The following is a 22,612-nucleotide window of genomic DNA, read 5'->3' as shown; positions in this document are numbered from 1 at the left end:
AAAAATATATAGTACATTACTTTAAACCATTAGCTCTGCTACATTAATACTATGATGCTAAATATTTATTTTTAGAATCAAAAGTGACCTATAATTACCTGAAGATTCTCATCCTCTCGGATCAGCTGCTTCCTGGGAAAGATTTGATTTGCCTGGATGCACTCAAGGCTGTGCCGAGTCTCCTCATCCTGAAAAAACCCAAGAACCTTTAAATAATTTCAAACCATATTTGGTTTTCCTACCCCATTTTAACAGTGTAATCACAATGAGAGTCCAGTGACCAAAGTAATAGGCACAAAACTAAAGAGAAAAATATTCATTCCCAATATAATCATCCAATTTAGATTAGGTGCCTCTAGTTAGAGAACATACTGATTTTTTTTAAAAAGGAGGTTAGGAACATTTATATTAAGCACTAATGAGATGTTAGGTGATTACTTATACAAGAAACCAAAATACAGTTGTTTTGTTCTTTTTTTTAAATAATTAATTAATTAATTATTGTGTGCAACATAATTAATTAATTTAGAGGGAAGGGAAAGAGAAAGAGTGGGAGAGAAACATCAATGTGTGGTTGCCTCTCATGTGTCCCCTACTGGGGACCTGGCTCACAACCCAGGCATGTGCCCTGACTGGGAACTGAACCGGTTACCCTCTGCTTCACAGGTCTGTGCTCAATCCACTGAGCAGTCGCTTTGTTCTTTAATTTGTAACCTTAAATTCTTATTTTTGAAAGTTACATTCTGAATTGTTTAAGAATGAAATGATGTGGTATCTAGAATTTGCTTCAAAATAAGTAGAGGGGGAAAGGTAAGGAGGAAGTGAGTAGAGCATAAATGAAACAGGACTGTCCATGAGGGATGTCTGATGAAACTGTGTAAGAGAAGGTTCACTAGACCTACCATTGTGTCTATTTTGGTTGCATGTGTGATTTCCATAATACAAAGTTTTTTAACAATGTAAAGCTTAAGAACTGAATTTCTCAAACTGAAAACATGTGTGAACCACTATCCCTAGTTTAGTGTGTCATATATTTGGGAATAGATTTATTTCTATTAAGGAAATTTCAAAAAACCCCAACAACAATAAATTCTAATCTACATGGCACTTAAATTGAATTATAACCTATATAAAAAAAGCCATCTTTACACTATAAATTTGTATAAGATAAGAGAAAAAAAAACAATATAATGGAAAAGTCTGAGTGTAAATTACAATGCAATTTCTTTAACACAGTGAATTTTGTAAAGATTAAAAGACATATGATTCTCAAATGACAGCACCAAAAATTAAAATCACTAGTGGACAGACATTTCTGCATATTCTACTTATTACAATTCCAACAATTCTACCTCCTCAAACAGAGGGGAAAAATCCTACCTATAAATAACATTTAAGGTTTTGTCAAAAAGCAATCTTAATCTTAAATCCATAATGCTCTACTGCTGTGGTTCTCAAAGTGAGGTCCATAGACTGTGAGACCCTTTCAGCCGGGGCTCTATGAGGTCAAAACCATCTTCACAATAATACTAATAAGGCATTCTGTCTTTTTTCACCGTGACATTTGTCTAATAGTGCAAACAGTGTAAAAAGAACTGGTGGGCAAAACTGCTGGCTCCTCAGCATCATCAAGGCAGTGACACCAATTTCACTTAGAATGTCCTTGATAAAGCAGGAGAAAAATAGTAAATTTTATTAAATCTTGACCCTTAAGTAAAGTGTTTCTTTATATTGGAAATACACATGAATAACTATGCTGCACACTGAAGTATGGTTGTTTCAAGGGCAAGTACTTGTGCCACTCTTTCAGCTACAAGCTGAATGGGCCACTTTTTTAAGTACTATTAAAAAAAACATTTTTTAACTTTTCAGTTACAGTTGACATACAACATTATATTAGTTTCAGGTGTACAACATAGTGATTAGCCATTTATATAACTTACGAAATGATCACCTTGAGTCTAACATCCATCTGACACCATACAGTATCATTTAGCTGAATAGTAATTCCATTTCCATTGTTAAGAGACAGCCCTTGACTTAAAAGAGCACTGAGTATTTTACAGTTAGAACCAAAAGGAAAAGATCTGAGGAATGTTAAATTTAGGAAGATTTTTCTAATAAACCAATAGGAGGTAGGAAAAATTGCTAGAATGCATCGGAGAAAGCTTTTTAAAAATTATGATATAAAAGAACATTGTAAACAGGCCTCCCTCAGCATCACATTAACTTTTTAATTTAGATAAATTCATATCCTAAACTTTTATTCTCTTCAGTATCATTTTATAGAGGTACCCAGTATTTCTTTAAGTGACTCCTTGAACTATTTTATTGACCTTTAAATATTACAGAATTGAAATCATGTAACAGGTTTAAAAAAAACTAGAAGCTAAAATACCATTTCATTCTTGCCAGCACATTCACTTGAGTGCTAACCCATGCCAATGTATACAATCCAAACTGAAAATGGAATAAATGATTTTTAGCCTAAGAGAACTGAAATTAGGCCGGCAATGCAAAATGCATTTAATCCCCAGAGATTTAATTAACATTAGGACAAACTACCTGTTAACTTTCTAGAAGAACGGTGATTCAAAAAACATTACTTGGCTAACATAAGTTGAATTAACTACCTAATTTCTTTTTTACAGTTTCTGAATTTTGTAAGTAAAATAGGAGGCCAAACTTGAGACAAATAAGGAGTTGGAAGGAGACAAAGGGAAGGAAGAAACAAACTAGCAAGTATTGGCATGGTAAGAGTCTTGGAAACAAATTTCTCCTGAATTATAAGCAGTATTTTCGACTTGATCTTCACCAAAAAGCCGAGAAGCGGCATAGTAGTACTCTAGCAGTACTACAATGTATTCCATATGGTTGATTTCCTAGTACTGCTGAGAAACACCAGGCATTGTGGCATCTGGCATTGTTTGTCTTCATAAGGTCAGAGGAATTACCTACAAAATCTTCAAAAGAGATCAGTGACCATGGTTTCAGGGTAGTTTCTGCTACTGGCTAAACTATGCAGGTAAGAGAGGTAAACCTACACTTCAGAGGGGAAATCAACATTAGAGATAAATATTTTAAAAACATGGGGAGCAGAGAATGCTGATGAGTCAAAATGCCTATTTGCTAAACCAAATGTAGGGTTCCAGGATAAAAACAAAACAAAACCGTATCTACTCCAAAGAATGAAATGACAAGCAAGAAAACTGTACTTGAACAAGAGTTAAAAAAAAAAAAAGAATGAAATGAAATGTATATAGTATGAACACTTAGCAAAATATGAAAGTGAAAGTATTTATAAATTTCATTGTCAATTCCAGTCACTAATCTTAAAACTGGTATTGAAGGACACCAAAATACAATTTATCTTGATATAATGCTTGAGATTTGTTTCAAAATGATCCAAAGAGGTGAGGGAGTAAGAAGCAACAAGTGTGGCCATAGATTACTGCAGCTGACTGATGCATATATGACTATCCTCTCAAAATCAGGATTAAAGACATATAACTTGCCCTGGCTGGTGTGACTCAGTGGATTGAGCACTGGCCTATAAACTAAAGAGTTGCTGGTTCAATTCCCAGTAGGTACACATGCCTTTGTTGCAGGCCAGGACAGGGTCCCCAGTAGGGGGGCAAACATGAAGCAACCACACATTGATGTTTCTCTCCCTCTCTTTCTCTCACCCTTCCCGTGTCTAAAAAGAAATAAAATTAAAAAAAAATAAGACATATAATGTAAATGCTAAAACAATAGAATATATTAATATTAATTAAATCAATGTTACACAGTCCATGGTCCAAAATATTACATGGACTAAAATGAACATTAGGAACCAATAAATCAACACGGAAAAATTTTTAATTCACTTAGTAATTAATGAGTGAAAATTTTAAATTCACTTAGTATAAATGAGTGAAATATAATGCTAAGTATTTTTTTCAAAGGTTGCATTCAACTACATAAAGGCCTAGATAACAGTCTGCATTTTTAATCAATGAAGTATTTTTTAAAGATTTTATTTATTGATTTTTAGAGAGAGGGGAAAGGAGGGAGAAAGAGGGACAGAAACATCAATGTGTGGTTGCCTCTTGCATGACCCAGTGCCCTGCACTAGGGAACAACCCAGGCATGTGCCCTCACTTGGATTCAAACCAGCAACCGTTTCATTTGCAGGCCAGTGCTCAATCTACTGAGCCATACCAGCCAGGGCAAAACTTAAGTATGTTTTAATTCCAATTATATAAAGTATACATATGGACACTGGACTAGTTAGAAATGAACACAGCCATAGGTTTTGGTAGTACAATTATAAATGAGTATTTATAAAAATGTGTTATACTGCTGCTTTATGAAAAAAAATTTTAAAGACACATGGCCATACTGCTCCCCAACTACTGCACAAAGAAGCATCTCCAGAGCACACCATCAAGACTGTCTGCAGGGCACCAAAGCCCCTACCCAGTAGCATCAGAATGAAGCCACTTTGTTGCTAGCTATGTGGAACACAATGAAGGACAACCCCTCAGTACAGAACAGAGCTGCTTTAATAAGCTCATAATTTGCTATTCATTAGCACCGGCATACATCCCTTATAAATATTAGGAAAATGCTTTTCAAGTCATTAAAAAACTCTGTGGAAAAACCAATAAAATAAAATACAGTCTAGAGAAATAACATTAAAAGTTCATCGGTGTTTGGGTCTAAGATTCATAGTTGTTAATGCCCATAAACTAAGAAAAAACTGGCCCAGCTTGAGATGAGAGCAGTTACCTTTTCCTTGTAATATGACATTCCTGCACAACTAGTTTTTCTGTTTTAGTTTGTTTTTAATTTTGAAAATCATTTTCCACCCATGTCCCTAATGGAGCTTGAAATTAACATGGCCTTTTCAATTCCTTCTTTGTGCACCAGCATTAAACAGTTCACATTTAGGAAACATCACAAGGTAGAAGCAGGGCAATATTACAGGGGACCATTCTTTTTTAAGCCTTGAAGCACTAACTATCTACATATTCTCAGGACTGACGGAAATGTGTCTGACTCATTGCTCTATCTTCTCTGCCTGGACTGGGCCTGGGTCTTAAATGGCCCACAAGTCACTAAAATGTCCATTAAATGCTCTTTGTAATCAAAGATGTAGGCAGAGATGCACAAAGATGCTTCACCTTCTCTGGGATAAAAATACTGCCTAAAACAGAATGGGGAAGGTACAGAATTGCTCCTATCCAGATAGGTAAATTCGTAAAGAACATGTGTATGACCATATCATAATTCTACACACACACACACACACACACACACACGGTTTTCATCTTGCTTCCTGGGGGGGCTGGGGAGGGGTGGGGGGGAGAAACCTACAGTCCAAAAATCATGGGTTTTAGGCTTGACTCCATCTACTACCTGACTGAAGAGAGATAATTTCTAACTCACAGAATTAAAGTTAATGGAAATGAAATGGTTTTAATACATTATAATACTCTATAATTATACTATTAAGTAAATAATGAGAGAAGGAGACAAGAAAAGAGTTCTGGGAAAGGAAATGTGAAATGATTTATTACAACAACAAAAATGGGTTAAGTATGGATATATTAATGTTCACTTAGTTGTCAAGGTAAGAGTTCAATTCCAATGTTTTATTTGCTTTTTATTTACTTACCATGACAGGAGGCCCAGATTAGGAGGATAAATCCCCGTCTCTTCTTCGGTGTCTGCCAAAGCTTTTCTTTCCTTTATTCCTGGATCTTTAAAAAGAGTGGGGGGAAAGGGACAAAATTGGCAATTTCTCCCTATGTGGTCAAACCCTAATTAAAGGAACTGCATGTACCCAAAGACCTGACCAGAGTCAGCCAAGAAAAAGTTGAATATTACCCAGCCAATCTTCACCAGTCAAATGCAAACGCCACATGCTTTTGTGAAAATCCTCCTGGGCCCAACTTATTAGGGCTAATAAGTAACAAGGGTCCATATTCTTAATGTTGCTAGTAATATGAAAAATGTTATAGACCATGGATGAAAATAATAATATGCAAGTACAAAAACAATATTCTTCCAATACTATGGAACATTTTAGTAAATGTTTTAGTAAATGATCTAAAATGGAACATTTTAGTAAATGATCCATTTGTAAATCAAAATGGATCCTTCTATCTGTGAGACCCAAACTGGCTTAGAAGGCAAAATGCGAAAGAATTGTGTTATTTCCCCAATATTCTAAACTTACCTGAAAATTCACATGAACTGTGTTAATACCTTTACCAGATTTTTACAAACAACAAAAGGGGTTGGGAAGGATTACCCAACTAGAAATTTAAAGACATACTAGTAAGACCACTATCATCTTTAAGAAAGTTGCCTGAAAAAATATTTTCATGCAAAGCCTGCATGTCTGGTTTGCTAAACTTCCATGAATACAGGATATTTTAGGGAGTCTGGGATTCAGTATTCAAAGTAAGCTCTTTCAGACCAGTGTGAAGGAACAAAGGACAATAAAGAAGCAGTAGGGTCCAGAACATGTGGAGCTCTGGATAGTTGTGAGCACAGTGGCACAGGTGACTTACTTTAAAGAATGGCTCTGACTACTGGCTAGGAACAGACTAGACTGTTGTGGGAGGAGGTGTCAGAAGCACAGTAGGGAACCTTCCATTTCTGCACCAAAGAAAGACTAAAATGGTGAGCTGCACGTCAGTCAGTCAGTCGGTTAATACCAGAGAACCTAGTACGTGTCAGACAATACAACACTGTGCTAGTTTCTGTACTAAAGAGTTTACATTCCAGTACAGAAGATAGAAACAAAAAATAATAGTTACAAATTGTGCTAAATGGTATGAAGGAAACAGACGACACACTGAGAAAGAGATGGGGGGTGGGCAGGGTTATGGGAGACCTACTTTATATCAGAAAAGGTCTCTCAGCAAGGCAAGGCAGTTTCTGGTACAAGGAACAAACAGCATGTGTTTGACAGGAAAGACTGGCATTTCTGAAGGATTAAGAGAAGGAAACCATTGTAGCTCAATGTACACTGGTAGCTCAAATGGACCACTGAGTCACAACAGTGGTCCAACTTAAAGGTGAAGAAATGTGTAACAGAAAGACCATGAAAATAGTAAGGAGTATAAACTATCTTTCAAGTGTGATGGTGAGCCACTGACAGGTTTTAAACAGCAGAGTGACATGATTTGATTTTAAAATCATTCTGGCTACTGTGTATTAACTGGATTAAAGAACAAAAAGAATAAAGAGAGAATCAGGAGACAATTACGGAAGGAGAAAGGTGGCTTGATTTAGAATACAGTACAGAATAAGGATGGAATAAAAGCCTAAGGATATACAAGGTATTCTGGAATTAATATTCACACTGAGGAGAGAACAAATTTTTTAATGACTATCCACCACTTATCCCTCTTTTTAAAAATATTTTTTGTTTATTTTTAGAGAGAGGGGAAGGGAAGGAGAAAGAGTGGGAGAGAAACATCAATGTGTCCTTGCCTCTCATGTGTCCCCTACTGGGGACCTGGCCTGCAAGCCAGGCATGTGCCCTGACTGGGAATCGAACTGGTGACTCTTTACTTCACAGGCCCATGCTCAGTCCACTGAGCTACACCAGCCAGGGCAGAACTAACAAATTTTTAGAACTGGTTTTCTAGTTAAACATCAGATTAGTAACACTAAGTTTAGTAATAAGGCCTTGGTTTTTATACAGATATATAACAACAACTTATGAAAATTCAAAACAAGAATCAGTTTCAATTTAAAAGAAATCCACATTGTTAAGGACTGTCTATCTGAAACAATAGATTAGAGCTACAGCTCATTTAATCTCTACTTATATATGAGTTTCTAGGCACAATACATTGTATTATGGCATAGTTGAAAAACGCAATCTTGCTTGAGTCCTAGTAAAAAAATGTTTGAAGATTTAACATTTAAGTGAAAATATAAGAGCTCATCTAAATAATTGTGTACATGGACAAATGGATCCCCCAAATGTATCTGTAAATTCACTTTAGCTGCCTCAAAACAGCACAGTGAGAATAGTGTGGCGCGGGGGGGGGGGGGGGGGGGGNGGGGGGGGGGTGGACAAACAAACTTACCAAATGAAGTTTGTCCAAGGAACTTTTTCTACTAGAAGGTTTCACAAGAAAATCTGCAAAAGAAAAACCAGTAGTTTTATACAAAGAAGAATATCCTAAGAATCAAGTTAAACTACTTATATCTGCCCTCAAGACTTTTCTCTACAAGTTAGAATGTCAGGATAATACATTATTTTTTAAATTGTTACAATGTGGACTATTTAGTGAACGGCATATTTTAGAATGTTTAATTGCACAAAATGGGCGAAATCAGACCTCAGCGCTCCTTTAGAAACTGCAGAACTGCAACAAGCAGAATTTTCCAGGAACCTGAAGATACTCCTACTTAAAGGATTTCCCTCAATCAATTAAGCATCATTCTGATGGCTTCTCACTAAACCTCTGCCACTACAGTACAAGCACAGTACAATCATCGTTTAATAAACTATGACTACAATGCCCTCGCTAGTGTGGCTCAGCTGGTTGCAGTGTCAATCCATAAACTGAGGTGTCCTGAGTTCAAGTCATGGTCAGGGCACATGCCTAGGTTGCCAGTTCGGTCCAGGTCAGGGCAACAGATAAGGGTGAGAGAGGCAACAGATTGATGTTTCTCTCTCACATCAGTAAGCATGTCTTTGGGTGAAGATTTAAAAAAAAAGAAAAAGAAAAACTATGATTTCGTAGTTTAACAGGGAATTGGCTTCTATGGAGGGATCTTTTTTGTAAAAGACTAACTGGGGGTGGTGGAATGAGGGTGAGGGTACAGCCTAAATACAAAAAATTCTTGTCACAACTAGGCAACAATCTGACCTTTAAGAAATAAAAGACCTAATCACCTGCCCTGGCTGCATGTGGGTCAGATGGCCTGTGAACCAAAAGGTCACCAGTTCAATTCCCAGCCTAGGGCACATGCCTGGGTTGCAGGCCCAGTCCCCAATAGGGGGCGCATGAGAGGCAATCACACATTGATGTTTCTTTCCCTCCCTTTCTCTCTCCCTTACCCTCTTCTCTAGAAATAAATAAATTACATCTTTTTTAAAAATATATTTTATTGATTATACCATTACAGTTGTTCTATTCTCCCCTTCATTCTCCTCCACCCTGCACACCCCTCCCCCACCATTCCCCCCTTTAGTTTATGACCACGTGTCTCAAGTTCTTTAGATTCTATATTTCCCCTACTATTCTTGCCCTCCCCCTATCTATTTTCTACCCACTGTCTATGCTGTTTTCTGTACCTTCTCCCTCTTCTCCTCCTCCCACTCCCCTGTTGCTAACCCTCCATGTGTTCTTCATTTCTGTGGTTCTGCTCCTGATCTAGCTGTCCTCTTGGTTTGCTTTTGTTTTAGGTGTGGTTGTTAATAACTGTGAGTTTGCTGTCCTTTCACTGTTCATATTTTTCATCTTCTTTTTCTTAGATAAGTCTCTTTAACATTTCATATAATAAGGGCTTGGTGATGATGAACTCCTTGAACTTGACCTTATCTGAGAAGCACTTTATCTGCCCTTCCATCCTAAATGAAAGCTTTGCTGGATAAAGCAGTCTTGGCTGTAGGTCTTTGGATTTCATGACTTGGAATAGTTCTTTCCAGCCCCTTCTTGCCTGGAAGGTCTCTTTTGAGAAATCCACTGACAGTCTGATGGGTACTCCTTTGTAGGTGACTGTCCCCTTATCTCTTGCTGCTTCTAGGATTCTCTCCTTCATTTTAATCTTGGCTAATGTAATTATAATGTGCTTTGGTGTGTTCCTTCTTGGGTCCAACTTCTTTGGGACTCTTTGAGCTTGCTGGATTTCCTGGAAGTCTATTTCCTTTGCAAGACTGGGGAAGTTCTCCTTTATTATTTGTTCAAATAAGTTTTCCACTCGTGGCTATTTCTTTTCCCCTTCTGGTACCCCTATAATTCAGATGTTGGAACGTTTAAAGATGTCCTGGAGGTTCCTAAGCCTCTCCTCATTTTTTAAAATTCTTATAACTTCACTTTTTCCTGTTTGGTCATTTCTTTCTTCCTTTTGGTCCACCCCCTTGATTTGAGTCCCAGTTTCCTTTCCATCACTATTGGTTTCCTGAGCATCTCCCTTCATTTCAATTAGTTTAGCCTTCATATGTTCCTCTAATTTGTGGCTAAAATCAACCAGTTCTGTGAGCATCCTGATCACCAGTGTCTTGAATTGTGCATCTGAGAGGTTCACTATTTCCTGGTCACTTAGAGTTATCGGCTCTGGGGCTTTGAGTTCTTCTTGAGCCATATTTTGGACTGTTCGTGCCTGTTACGTATGAGGAGCAGAGCCCTAGGTGTTCACCAGGGCTGGGAGACCCAGTTGCTGGGTTGTGATGCTGTATGCGGGGACAGGGCCAAAGGAAAGCAATAGTGGGCACCCTTTGCTTCCTCCCGCTGCCACCGCAGGCCGAGCAATCCGTTCCACTGCGCGCAAATGGGCCTCTCTATTGGTCCCACTGCTCGAGACTGTGCGACCACTGCTGGGTTCGTTGCTGGGGGCTGCGAGGTCCGTCTCACTTCTCACTCCCGCTGTCCAGAGCCCTCACTGGGTCCGCCTGACACTACCCCAGATGCCTGGGCGCCTGGGGTTGGGGGATCTTTCCTGCCTGACCCTGCTCGGCTGCTGGCTCCACCCCTCTTACCCGCCCGGTAGAACAGTTCGTTGTTGTTGGACTTCCATATAGTTCAATTTTCTGTTCTTTGGCTGAGTCTTTGTTCTCCAAACCTTTGTTGTATTCAAACTTGGTTGTGGGAGAAGGCACAGTGTTTCTACCTACACCTCCATCTTGGCGGAAGTCCCAAATAAATTAAATCTTAAAAAAAAAACCTTAATCCCCTGATTCCTTTTGTAAGGATGTCTCTCGATATTTACAGACAACTCATCCTTTGGGGCTGACTGATTATGTGACATTAAGTCACATATGTGAATAAGACTGTACAAAATATCCAAATCCCAAAATGGAGGAGTCTGTCAGCACAGCACATTATTCTGTTAACCTCTAGAATTTTTTTTATTAGTAAGAACCATAAAAGGGAGACCTAACCATGCAATAATAAAAGTGTCCTAACCATTTTACAAGCAGTATTTTTGGCTCCCAGTAATTCTTAAAATAAAAATTTAAATTTTTTAACTCATGCCATATTAACCACATACTGTACTGGACAGGCAATAAAGCTATTCATAATCTGTAACTTCAGATACAAACCACATTAAGTATCAAGACCAGTCTTATTAAATTGTTTAAGAAGAAACAGTACAGCAGAAAAGTTGAGGATTTGTAAATTTCTAAGAACTTTTCTTACTAGAGTATAATTTCTGTGAGTATTTGAATACTGAAATACAAAAGTTTTTTTCATTTGTTTTTCCTTTGTATTATATTAAGGTTATTATCAAATTTTAAAAATTATGTCTGTAGGTGCATTAAATTATCTTGATTTTACCTTAGAAGAATAAACATTTGTTAAAAAGAAGAGATGTTGTTTTATGACAGCATGGATGAACCTAGAGGGTATTATGCTAAGTGAAATAAGTCAGAGAAAGACCAGTACCATATTATCTCACTTGTAGTTGGAATCTAAAGAACAAAATAAATGAGCAAACAAAATAGAGACAGACGGATAAATATAGAGAAGAGATGATTGACAGAGAGGCGGGGCGTTGGGGACTGGCTGAAAGGGTGAAGGGATTAAGAAGTACAAATTCATAGTTACAGAATAACCACAAAAATGTAAACTATAGCATAGAGAATATGGCCAATAATATTGTAATAACTATATGTGGGACCAGGTGGGTACTTCATCAGGGGGAGCACTCTGTAAAGTACATGACTATCTAACCACTATGCTGTACATCAGAAACTAATACCAAATAATATTAAATGTAAACTGTAACTGAAAAAAAAGGAACAGATGTGTGTTCTCTGTCCTTACACACACATAAAATAGTTATGTGAAGGCACATTCCACTTAGAAAAGTATTAGAGTAGTCTCCCTTATCTGAGGATATACATTCTAAGATCCCTAATGGATTGCCTAAAACCATGGACAGTACTGAACCCTACATACAGTTTTTTCCAACATATACACACCTTTTAATTTAAAGGGAGCCCTCTATGGTTTCTCTTTGGCATATCCAAATTGCCTGCATTACTGTTCTTGGGATTTGGATCCATTATTAAGTAAAATAAGGGTTATGTGAATACAAAAACCGTGATACCTCAACAGTTGATCTGGTAACTGAGATGGCTACTAAGTGACTAAGAGGCATGTAGTATGCACAGGTAGCATGTGGACATGCTGGACAAATCACGCTACTCAGATCAGTGTGCAATTTAAAACTTATGAATTGTTTATTTCTGGAATTTTCCATTTAATATTTTTAGACTGCAGTTGACCCCAGGTAATTCAGATCACGGATAACTGAAACCACAGAAAGCAAAACTGCAGGTAAAGGGAGACTACTATACATTCAGAACATGATGAGACATAGCTCATTATAACCCAAGAAGTGTTAGAGTGCTGTGAGTTTAACCATCCAATGATACGCATGAGCTCACAATTCAGAGGGAGGATTCACAGGAAATGGAGACTGTCAAAAGGATCTTAAAACTGGGTGGGTTTTAAGTAAAAAGAAAGAAGGGACAGAAGTAATTCAAGAGAGGATAGCTATTAATACCACAGTGGAAAGAAAAGAAAGCACAACATTTTTGAGAAACAGAAAACAGGCCAGACTATCAAGAGAGCGTTCAGAAGAGTAGAAAGATAGGACCCAAGTACAGAGTTTGAATGCCAGGCTAAGGAGTCTAGATTTCATTCAATGGTGGGAAACCAAAAGCTTCATGAGCAGGAGACCAATAATAATACACAAGCGGTGGTGTTAAACAGTAGAAAGCAGCGGGCAGAATGGTGTGTGGGGAAAATCACTTAGGAGGAACTAGTAGATCAGATATAAACTGCAAAAGACCCAATAAAACATAGAGGAGGACACCAAAGTGAAACCATTAATTGGTTAAATTTGGTAACTGATTAGAAATAGACCCCACCCCCCCAAAAAAGCAGAGCAGGTTTTCAGAACTTAACTGCAAATGTTAAAGCCTATGGAGAGTAGAATACAGACAATATCATTAAGAAATAAAGTGTAGCTTCCAAGGAAGCACTGCCAGCTAAGACATGCTGACTTTAAAGGCACCTCCCAGGTAGATGTATGCCCAGTAGGTAATAAAAGAGAAATGGCATTAAATTCAATAGAGAAATCAAGTGTAGGGGCAAGAATGAATTGATGGTGCTAGATTTAATTAAAGAAAATCACTGTATCTATTGTAAAAATCATGTTTTAGAAATTACTTGGTAATTTATACTGTCAAACATATGAGAAGTCCATTAAAACAGAAGTGTCTGTGTAAAGTTTCCACAGGCTGAAAGTTCCAAGAGGTGAACCAAACAGCAGGCTGATTCCACACAACGAAAACATTCAGGTAGGTCTGCTGTACTGACTCACCTTGATAACTGTCACCCTAGGCCATAATCAAACACCTACTTGGTAGCAAACAGTATGTTAATTGTAAAACATTTCCAACAAGAATTTAAAGCTTCCCACACCTCTTAGGACTATTTACTACTTGATAAAGGCCACGAGTCTGAAACAAAATCCTGGTGCCCCGAGTTACCTTCCCACGGCACCAGTGGGTATCCCATGATATGAGTCATATAACCCTCAGAAACGAAGAGCAATTATGTTTGAGTGACCTTGAATATTCACATTGAAGAGGTAGAATGTAAAGTGGTTACATTAAATCTAAGCAACCTTAAGTGTCTAATTACACCTGTCTTAAACGCATTAAGTGTTCGTTAATGAACAGAGATAGCCAGGGCAGTATGGTGGGGCAGGGGTTAATCGTGGTCATCCTTAAGTTTCATCTCCAAGGGGGGGTAAAAAAATATCTGAAGTTACCTGAAATAAGAGATAAAACTTTTACAGTTACATATTATACTATGGATAGGATTTTATCTGTTATAAGAGAAAACCCTAACAAATAAAAATAAGTATTCTCGAATATTAAATAGATAATATCAGATATCACTGTGAAGCTGCATTAGACAGGAAAACCTAACACAAAATCCCTTTATGGAAGATAATGAAGTAATGACTCAGAGGAAGGGCAGGGAGGCCCTGAGAAAGCCAAGCAGGAATGAACACCTACAAGAAACAGCCTTATGTGATCACCTGTATGTCACCTACCATATCAGCTACAAAGGCAAAGAAGCACATGAATTTGGGCCATTTCTATAATAAAAGAATCCAAACTACAAAACTGTGTATGTGGGGGACGAGGAGCAGGGGAGGTGTGTTAAGCTGTACTTTTTTTTGACTAAGGTGCATTTTTTTTAAAGATTTTATTTATTTATCTTAAAGGGGAAGGGAAGGAGAGAGAGAGAGAAATATCAATGTATGGTTGCCTCTCATGCATCCCCTGCTGGGAACCAGGAACTGGCCTGCAACCCAGGCATGTGCCCTGACTGGGAATCAAACTGCAATCCTGTGGTTCGCAGGCTCTCGATCAATCCACTGAGCTACACCAGCCAGGGCCTAAGGTGCATTTTAACTTCAAAAGAACAATGGACTATTTTTTGCATAGTCCTGTCTCACTTTCAAATGCAAGATAATTAAGACTTCAAAACATTGAGAAGGCAACACTGAATAATTTTAAAGAATTGTTTTTATTTTCAATGTAAAAGAAATGGCTGTTCTTACATATGTACTACATATTAAGAAACATTCATAGCAAACTTGAGTGTGGAAGCAATACAAAATAACTCAAAGGTGTTAAATTTTGAGAAATAGCTTCACAACTGTCACTACTCTGGGTGAGGTTTTCAGCTTTAGAGTTTATTTATTTATATCTAATAACTTTTTATATATCTGATGGATGATATACTTTCCCAAACTCAGACTCTATGGTATGTTGGGTAAAATTATTCCATGGTGGGAAGACGATTTAATCACCAGCAGTAACCAAAACTCAAACATTTATTAGCTGAATAAAACTATCGTGGGCTTGGTCTTACTCTCTGAGCAGGAACCCAAACCTCAGGTTTTCTAAAACATTTGCTGTTGAAGTGAACTACAAATGAAAACAGAAACAAGGAGACTTCCAAAAGCACAGATGCATTCACCCTATCCTAACTTCATTGTGATGGAGATTCAATTACTTGACAACATATTTTCAGGTGATCAGCATTGTTTTAGGCACTGGGGATGCAGCAATGAACAAAAACAAAGTTCCTATCCTTGTGGAGCTGCAACTCCAGTGTAAACTGGAATATTTCACAGGCTGAATGCACACAGTATGACCTTTCCCCCCTACTTATTAGAACCATGCTTTGAAAAAGATAAAAAGGAACAGTAAATATGAAATTGAGGCAGTGTCCTGACTGAGAGCCCCAAACAAGGTGGGGGGGGGGGAGATCTGCATCTCTTTTCTACCTCTTTTGTTTTTTAAATTACTTTTTTAAAAGACTTTATTTTTAGAGAGAGGGGAAGGAAAGGAGAAAAAGAGGAAGAGAAACATCAATGTGTGGTTGCCTCTCCCACTCCCTGCTACTGGGGACGTGACATGGCCCGCAACCCAGGCACGAGCCCTAACAGGGAATCGAACCAGCGACCCTTTGGTTCTCAGGCCCACACTCAATCCCACTGAGTCACACCAGCCAGGGTCTACCTCTTTTGGAAACACTAAGTAAAGTCTGAGTTTTTGGGTATCCGAACACAAATTCATAATCAGCGTAACTAGCATTCCTCTGCCAGCTGCAGGACAGAGATAAACAGCTAGAATGTTATCATTTTCTAAGCAATAAACACAAGCTTCTCCTTAAAAAACAAAATCCAGTATGTTTTCAGAAATCATCAGCTGAACTCCATGTTATAATCACATTTCTGTATCAAAAAGTCTTTTACTAGTTAAAAAGTCTCTTGAACCAGCAACACTATAATAATACCCACTATAACAAGTAAAATCTTCATTTCAATAGATAATGACCAAAGATCTTGGTAATTCTGTGACTACAGACTACATTAGTAGTATATAGTGTGGTTCATTGGGCCTGGTTGGGGGGGCGGTAAGTGCAGAGATAGGTTTTGTTTTGTTTTGTTTTAGTGTGGGACAAGTTCTGAATACATCCTTCAAAGGAAGTTCTGCAAGAGAATTTCAAATAGTTAGCGAGCGATCAAAACTTAAGATCATTTGTCTTCATTTAGGTGGCTAAAATACTCCAAAATCTGAGAAGTCAAAGGCAAAGTACTGTAATTGTGCTCTAGAATTTTTTTAAAAGATTTTCTTTCTTTCTTTATTCTTAGAGAGGGGAAAGGGAGGGAGAAAGAGAGCGGGAAGAATATCAATGTGTGGTTGCCTCTTGCACTACCGCCTACTGGGGACCTGGCCAGCAACCCAGGCATGTGCCCTGACTGGGAACTGAACCAACGACCCTTTGCTTCACAGTCCAGCGTTCAATCCACTGAGCCACACCAGCCAGGGCTGCTGTAGCATTTTTAAATATTAAGATTTGGTTGCAACTTCAGGTGTACCTTCTTGCATTTTGCATCTCAAGTAAGCAAAACGAAGCCTAACTATGTTCTCAGAAAAGATTAACTGTAATCAAAGTAACTTCAGCAAATTCGATCCGTACCTTTTAAATTCACTTATTTTACAAGAATTTTTCCTTTTAAACTTAATCCTTATGCAAGGGGTGAGAAGAGGGAAAAGCATAAATCACACACAAAGTCTTGGTGAAGATAATTCTGGTGGTGAACAAAACAATTTAAACTAATGATCGCATACAATCTGCTAAGAAGGACAACTATTAAATAATTTTACTTCCGGCCAAGATGGAGGCATAGGTGGAAATACTGTACCTCCTCGCACAACCAAGTTTATGAACAACAAATGTTTAAAAATCAGAACGCAACCAAAACAGAGAGAAAATTAAACTGTACCGAAGTCCGACAACAACGAACCATTCATCCAGACCGGTAAGAGGGGTGGAGTCAGCGGCTGTTGAAGCAGGTTGCACAGGAAAAAGCAGCTAGACCAACCGAGGCACGGATGGGGCAGTTGGCAGATCCCAGGCATGGGGTGGCAAAGGGCAGACCCAGTGAGGGCACAAGGTAGCTGGCTGACCACAATCACAAATTTGTGCGCAGATAAACCAGGCAAAGCAGCTAACAGTGAAATAGACCCTGCAACCCAGGGCCCCGGGACCCCAGGGCCCCAGCACCAGGAAATAAAGCCAGAAGCACCAACTGGAAAAACTTTCAGGAGTTGAGGTGCCAGGAGAGGCTCCCAGGCTCACAGAGAGTTCGCTGGAGAGACCCACAGAGTTCTGGAGGGTGCACAAGCTCATATATCTGGGAACTAGCACCAGAAGAGCCCAATTTGCTTGTGGGAAGCAACAGAGGGGACTGAAATCTGAGAGAGCGCAGAACAAACACCATTGCCCCTTTCTGACCCCGCCCCCACATACAGCACCACCTAGTCACCACCTAGCGACTGGGTCGCCCAACATATCGAAAAAATGAAAAGACCTGGCTGATGTAGCTCAGTGGATTGAGCATGGGCCTGTGAACCAGAGGATTCTTGTTCGATTCCCAGTCAGGGCACGTGGGTGGCAAGCCAGTTCCCAGCAGGGGATGCATGAGAGGCAACCACATTGGTGTTTCTCTCCCTCTCTCCTTCCCCTCCCCTCTGAAGATAAATAAATAAAATCTGTTTAAAAAATGAAAAGAAAAAAATAATTTTAAGAATGTAAAAATTTCTCTTTGTATTTTGATCTCTTTATAACCACTTCTATATAGAATATATTCACTTCATACTACTGACTCAAATATAATTAAGTCATTAATAGAATTGTAAGGAATTTCTATGAGTAATTCGCAGTGTTATTTTAAGCCTCCATATCCACCTCAAAAAAAATCACAAGATAGGCATCATTATACTACTGAAATTAAGAATTTAAAATCTAATTTTATACGGCAGCATTTAAGTTCACCATCTTGGATGAAGGAATGTTCCTTCGCTCCTAAAATTCACACACACACACACACCCCTTGTAATGCAACAGAAAGCAAAAGAAATACTTAAGTCTTGGTTGTTAAGATGACGGAAAACCCAGGCATCCAAATCACTAAAAATTAACTGATTTAAATGTCAAGCAAGACCATTTAATCTAAATGCCACAGGCAGTTCAATATTTATAATTGCTCTAAAAAGATCAGGAAGAATAGCTCCATTGTAGGAAAAATGTTTCCTGACTTTTGTTTTTTTGACTAGTTCTAAGGTCCACCTTTGGGAAATTAAGAGAAAGCAAATTCCTGTACACTTATTAATGTCCTGCTACTTGCTCTCAGTTAACTCTGATAAAGAAAAAGAAGTTAACTTTCCCCTAAAAAGGAAAGATTTCCCCTCGCACCTCATAGGTTAAATGAAGAAAGAGAAGAGAGAAAGGGGAGAGAAAGATATGGAAAGATCTTGTAATGACTTCTGCTCCTCTTAATGGATCATATGATTATCTCTTAACATGAAATTGCAGAATCTGTCTCTGCCTCCTACTGGTTGAAGAATAAAATTTAAACTGCATTTTCTTGTACAAACACCTAAGTGACCAATTCCTATGAAGATGGGCCGTTTTACAATGGGTTCTCAAAAAATTTTTACTAAGGTTTAAATTATGAACTTTGATTTCTTATGTAATGAATAGGAAAAGAAAACTAATCAATGAAATATGTAGCAAAGACCAAAAAATGCAATTTTTCTTTAAAAAGACAACTAAAAAATTAGGCAAAATTCAATATACCAATGTCATTTTGAAACCTGCAAATTTACACTGCTTATTCTAATATGCTTTGCTTCTGGATGCTGCTCTGAAGGAGAAAAAGCAGAATCTCCAAATTCTTCCCTTGTTACACCAATCCTTGTCTCCTCACAGCTGCACAAGATGTTTCTTTTCTAGAAAGACAACTTATTTTGAAGGTTGATTTACCATAGAAAGAGTATGTCCATGTATACATAAGAGTAATTTTCCTATTTTGCCTATGTACTTGAGATGTTCAAAGCAATTCTAGGAAATTTCTGGACTAAACTACACTAAAAAAAATTGCTATCAGTGTCCCAAACATAGCTAATCTGCATATTGCTTATTAGTATATTAATATTATATATTATGAATCCTAATGTTCCTTTCTCCATCTATAAATAGATTCTTCAAAGATTCGGTTCCGTCCACTCAGTTTTATGCATTAGAAAGCTTGATAAAAATACAAATTCATTCTTTAAGCATACAACTTAACAATGAAAAGAAATAGATTTGAATTTTTATTCATACTGATTTATCTACTAGGATAAATCCTGTGTATCCTTCAATTCTTCTGTTGTAAACTTTCATTATGAAAGTTTCAGTGCAGAGTTCACAGTGCACTTTCAATATAGATTTATTTTGTAACACCTACTACATATCATTGTAATTATTTATATTTCTATCTGTCTTACTAGACAGATTATGATATCCTAAACAGGTCATTTTCCTACTCAACATTTGAGTTTCACCAAACTCAAATGTTCTGACATCTGATGTTTCACCAAAAAACTCTGCATGAGATGTGATGCATGAGTGGGCGTGGTGTTGTGATGAAGCTGCCGATCACCAGCTGCCATGGCTGTGGGCCTTCTGAATCATCCCAATAATTTCCGCAGAGGAATGTTCAAGCTTAACACAAAATTTGATACAGGTTCACCGCCCTACTCACTCAGTCATTTTGAATGTGATGGCCACAAAGAACACATGCTCACTCAATGGCAGTCTACTGCCCCCAATGAAGTACAGTGAAGTCATCATTGTTCATGCATGTGCATTCCAATCCACTCTCCTTGTCTGCCAGTTTACATCAATGTTGCACAAACTGTTCTCGTTCTATTAACAACAGCTGGACTTTTTCCAGATAGACCTCATCTTACACAGGATGTTAATTTATGCACTGTTTACATTTTTTCCTTTTTATTGAATTTATTGGGGTGACACTGGTTAACAAAATTCTATGGGTTTCGGGTGCATAATCCTACAACAATCTGTACACTGTATTGTGTATTCATCTCCCCTAGTCACTGTTTATAATTTTTAAATGGACACAGGCAAACTGATATATACAGACAATGGAATATTATGCCTTTCTAAGCACAAGAACGGCTGAGTAAATCCACATGGACCAAATCACAGACCATTCCCTCAACCACATGATCCAAGAAGGAACCAATCAAAATCCTTCTTTCCTACTAGATAACCAGTAAATTCACAGAGGCAGTACAGGACTATTTAAAGTTCTTGAGGGAAACAGCAAACTGACATTAGCAGATTACACAAGTGACTATCTGAGATCATTCATAAATTTTGACATTAGCTCACAAAACTTTCCTCTCAATGACATCATTTCTTTAAGAAGCAGGGGTTTTAGCAGTTCCTATTATAAAAACAAATTACCATGTAAAAATCAATGTGGAACAGTACACAGAAGTGGAATGTCTGATCTGATTACAAGGTTTAAGAATGTTTAGTATTCATTGGGAATACATACTGAAATTAAATGTTTTCTTTCAAATTTTTTGTACCAATTTTTCAAATAGCTACGTTGTTAGGAAATAAGTTGTTTAGCCCTAAGCACTTAATAAATGGCTGTTGGCTATTTCCTTTTGGCCTAGGGGTGCCATGGAAAGTATTACTGAGATACTAAAAGGGAGAAGAAACATGAGGCAGAACAAGCCTGAGAGAGTCACACCAATGCCCAGAGACATGGAAAGGTAGAATATTTGAGATACTGTACCCCCACTTCTAGTCCTCAAGGTCCCAAAGCTGCCTGCCACAGTTCTTCAATTATGTGAACTATTCCAGTATTTAACCAATAAAGTTTCCCCTCCTGTAATCTGTTTAATCTCTAATTTAGTTTCTTTCACCAGCAACCAAAAGTTCTAAATACAAAATCAGATGGTTCACACATTCAACCTGATTTCTTTAATAATGCCATAACTGAATAATGTATATTATTATACATTAACAGGTATAAACAACATTTCTATAAACATTATAAACATTATAAACATTTCTATAAACATTATAAACATTATAAACATTATAAACATTTCTATAAACAACCAAAGAGACAGAATTATGGCACTACTGTAACTTAAATACAACTGAAGCAACTGAACACAGCATATGTTTCCTGTACCAACTGAACACAGGATACTCCTATTAAATAGTGCATACTTAATAGGAGGAAAAAAGTTTAGTTTTTAAAGATTTCAGTTTTATAGATTTCTTGACAAAAATACTCATCTATATTAATTTTTCATAACATTATAATATAAATCACACTATATTTTTCACAGAAATCAATTTCTAAGTTATCTAAAACTAATATACAATAGGTTCTCAAATTACATTGTTTTGTTCCATGTAATTTCCTTAAAACACTGAGATGCCATAGGAATATAATTTTTTGTTTATATTATCCTGCCATAAAATTGTTTCTTTTTGTATGTTGTTTCATCTAAAGTCACAGAACCTATCAATGACGTTAAGTGAGTACTCACTGTACTCAAAAAAGTCTAACTTCAAAGAAGAAAAATAAGCAAAACACTTTATTTTATGAATATTGAAAGTAATCAAATATTTTCTTAAATACTTAATTCATTTCCAGAAAGAAATTAACTTGGATGTTGTAATTACTTTGTTTTATGAAGAAATCTGCCTTTATTATAAATCAAAGACAAAAGTTATTTCAGTAATGAGCACAATTTATAGTTCATTATACTGATGAGTAAAATAAAAATCTATTTAACAAAGATGAAAGAAGAGCTTAAATCAGAAAGACATCAATTGAAAATGGCAATTAAAACTAACTTTTATGTTCTGTGATAAAAAGCTTGTACAGATATACTGCAAATAAAGTTTTACCAGGAAAAAAGTAATCATCTGGTTAACATTCAACCATTTTACTACTAATCTAGTATTCTGTCTTGGTCACACCAGCTAAAAATCCTAGCAGTGGACTTGCTCCACTTTACTACCAGCTAAAGAAAACAACATACCATCTTGTTTCTCCAGAGTATCCATATTCATTTTCATCCTGTGTGTGATCATATTCTTTGTCCAATAAAAAAGTTGAATTTGTTTTATTAATCTTAAAATGTGTATATGTGATAATACACACAGGTATAATTCCTACTCTGTAGTATCAAGTCCAAGATTTTTCCCCAGATACTTCTCTTGTGGCTGTGTGTATTTTCCCTAGACAAATGTTTACTTTCATGTAGCACTGTTTAGCAATAATTAATAATTTTTATTTAAACATGTTTAAATAATATTTAAAGTGTTTCCTGCCCTGGCTGGTGTAGCTCAAGTGGATTGAGCGCGGGCCTGCAAACCCGATGATCGCGGCTGGATTCCCAGTCAGGGCACATGCTTGGGTTGCAGGCCAGTTTCTGGCAGGGGCCAGT

General features: G+C 37.3%; 1 protein-coding gene across 15 annotated transcripts in view; it reads right to left on the bottom strand.

The window, feature by feature from the left end:
* The window catches only part of MTMR3 (myotubularin related protein 3), a 147,275-nt gene that overhangs the window by 73,427 nt on the left and 51,236 nt on the right, over positions 1 to 22,612 (bottom strand). For all 15 annotated transcript variants that reach the window (XR_005067379.1, XM_037052475.1, XM_037052477.1 and 12 more), the window contains 3 exons: positions 8,097 to 8,149; positions 5,663 to 5,747; positions 99 to 188 (listed from right to left, as the gene is read on the bottom strand). Coding sequence is in view for 14 of the 15 variants with exons in the window: in XM_037052475.1 (XP_036908370.1) it covers positions 99 to 188; positions 5,663 to 5,665 (93 nt within the window). In the remaining variant the exon portion in view is untranslated. The remainder of the gene's footprint in view (positions 1 to 98; positions 189 to 5,662; positions 5,748 to 8,096; positions 8,150 to 22,612) is intronic.

The sequence above is a fragment of the Sturnira hondurensis genome, unplaced genomic scaffold (assembly GCF_014824575.4).
Source record: "Sturnira hondurensis isolate 20B ecotype Veracruz unplaced genomic scaffold, ASM1482457v3 Scaffold0007406, whole genome shotgun sequence".
Taxonomy (NCBI): Eukaryota; Metazoa; Chordata; class Mammalia; order Chiroptera; family Phyllostomidae; genus Sturnira; species Sturnira hondurensis.
This window is presented reverse-complemented; position numbering and strand designations above follow the sequence as displayed.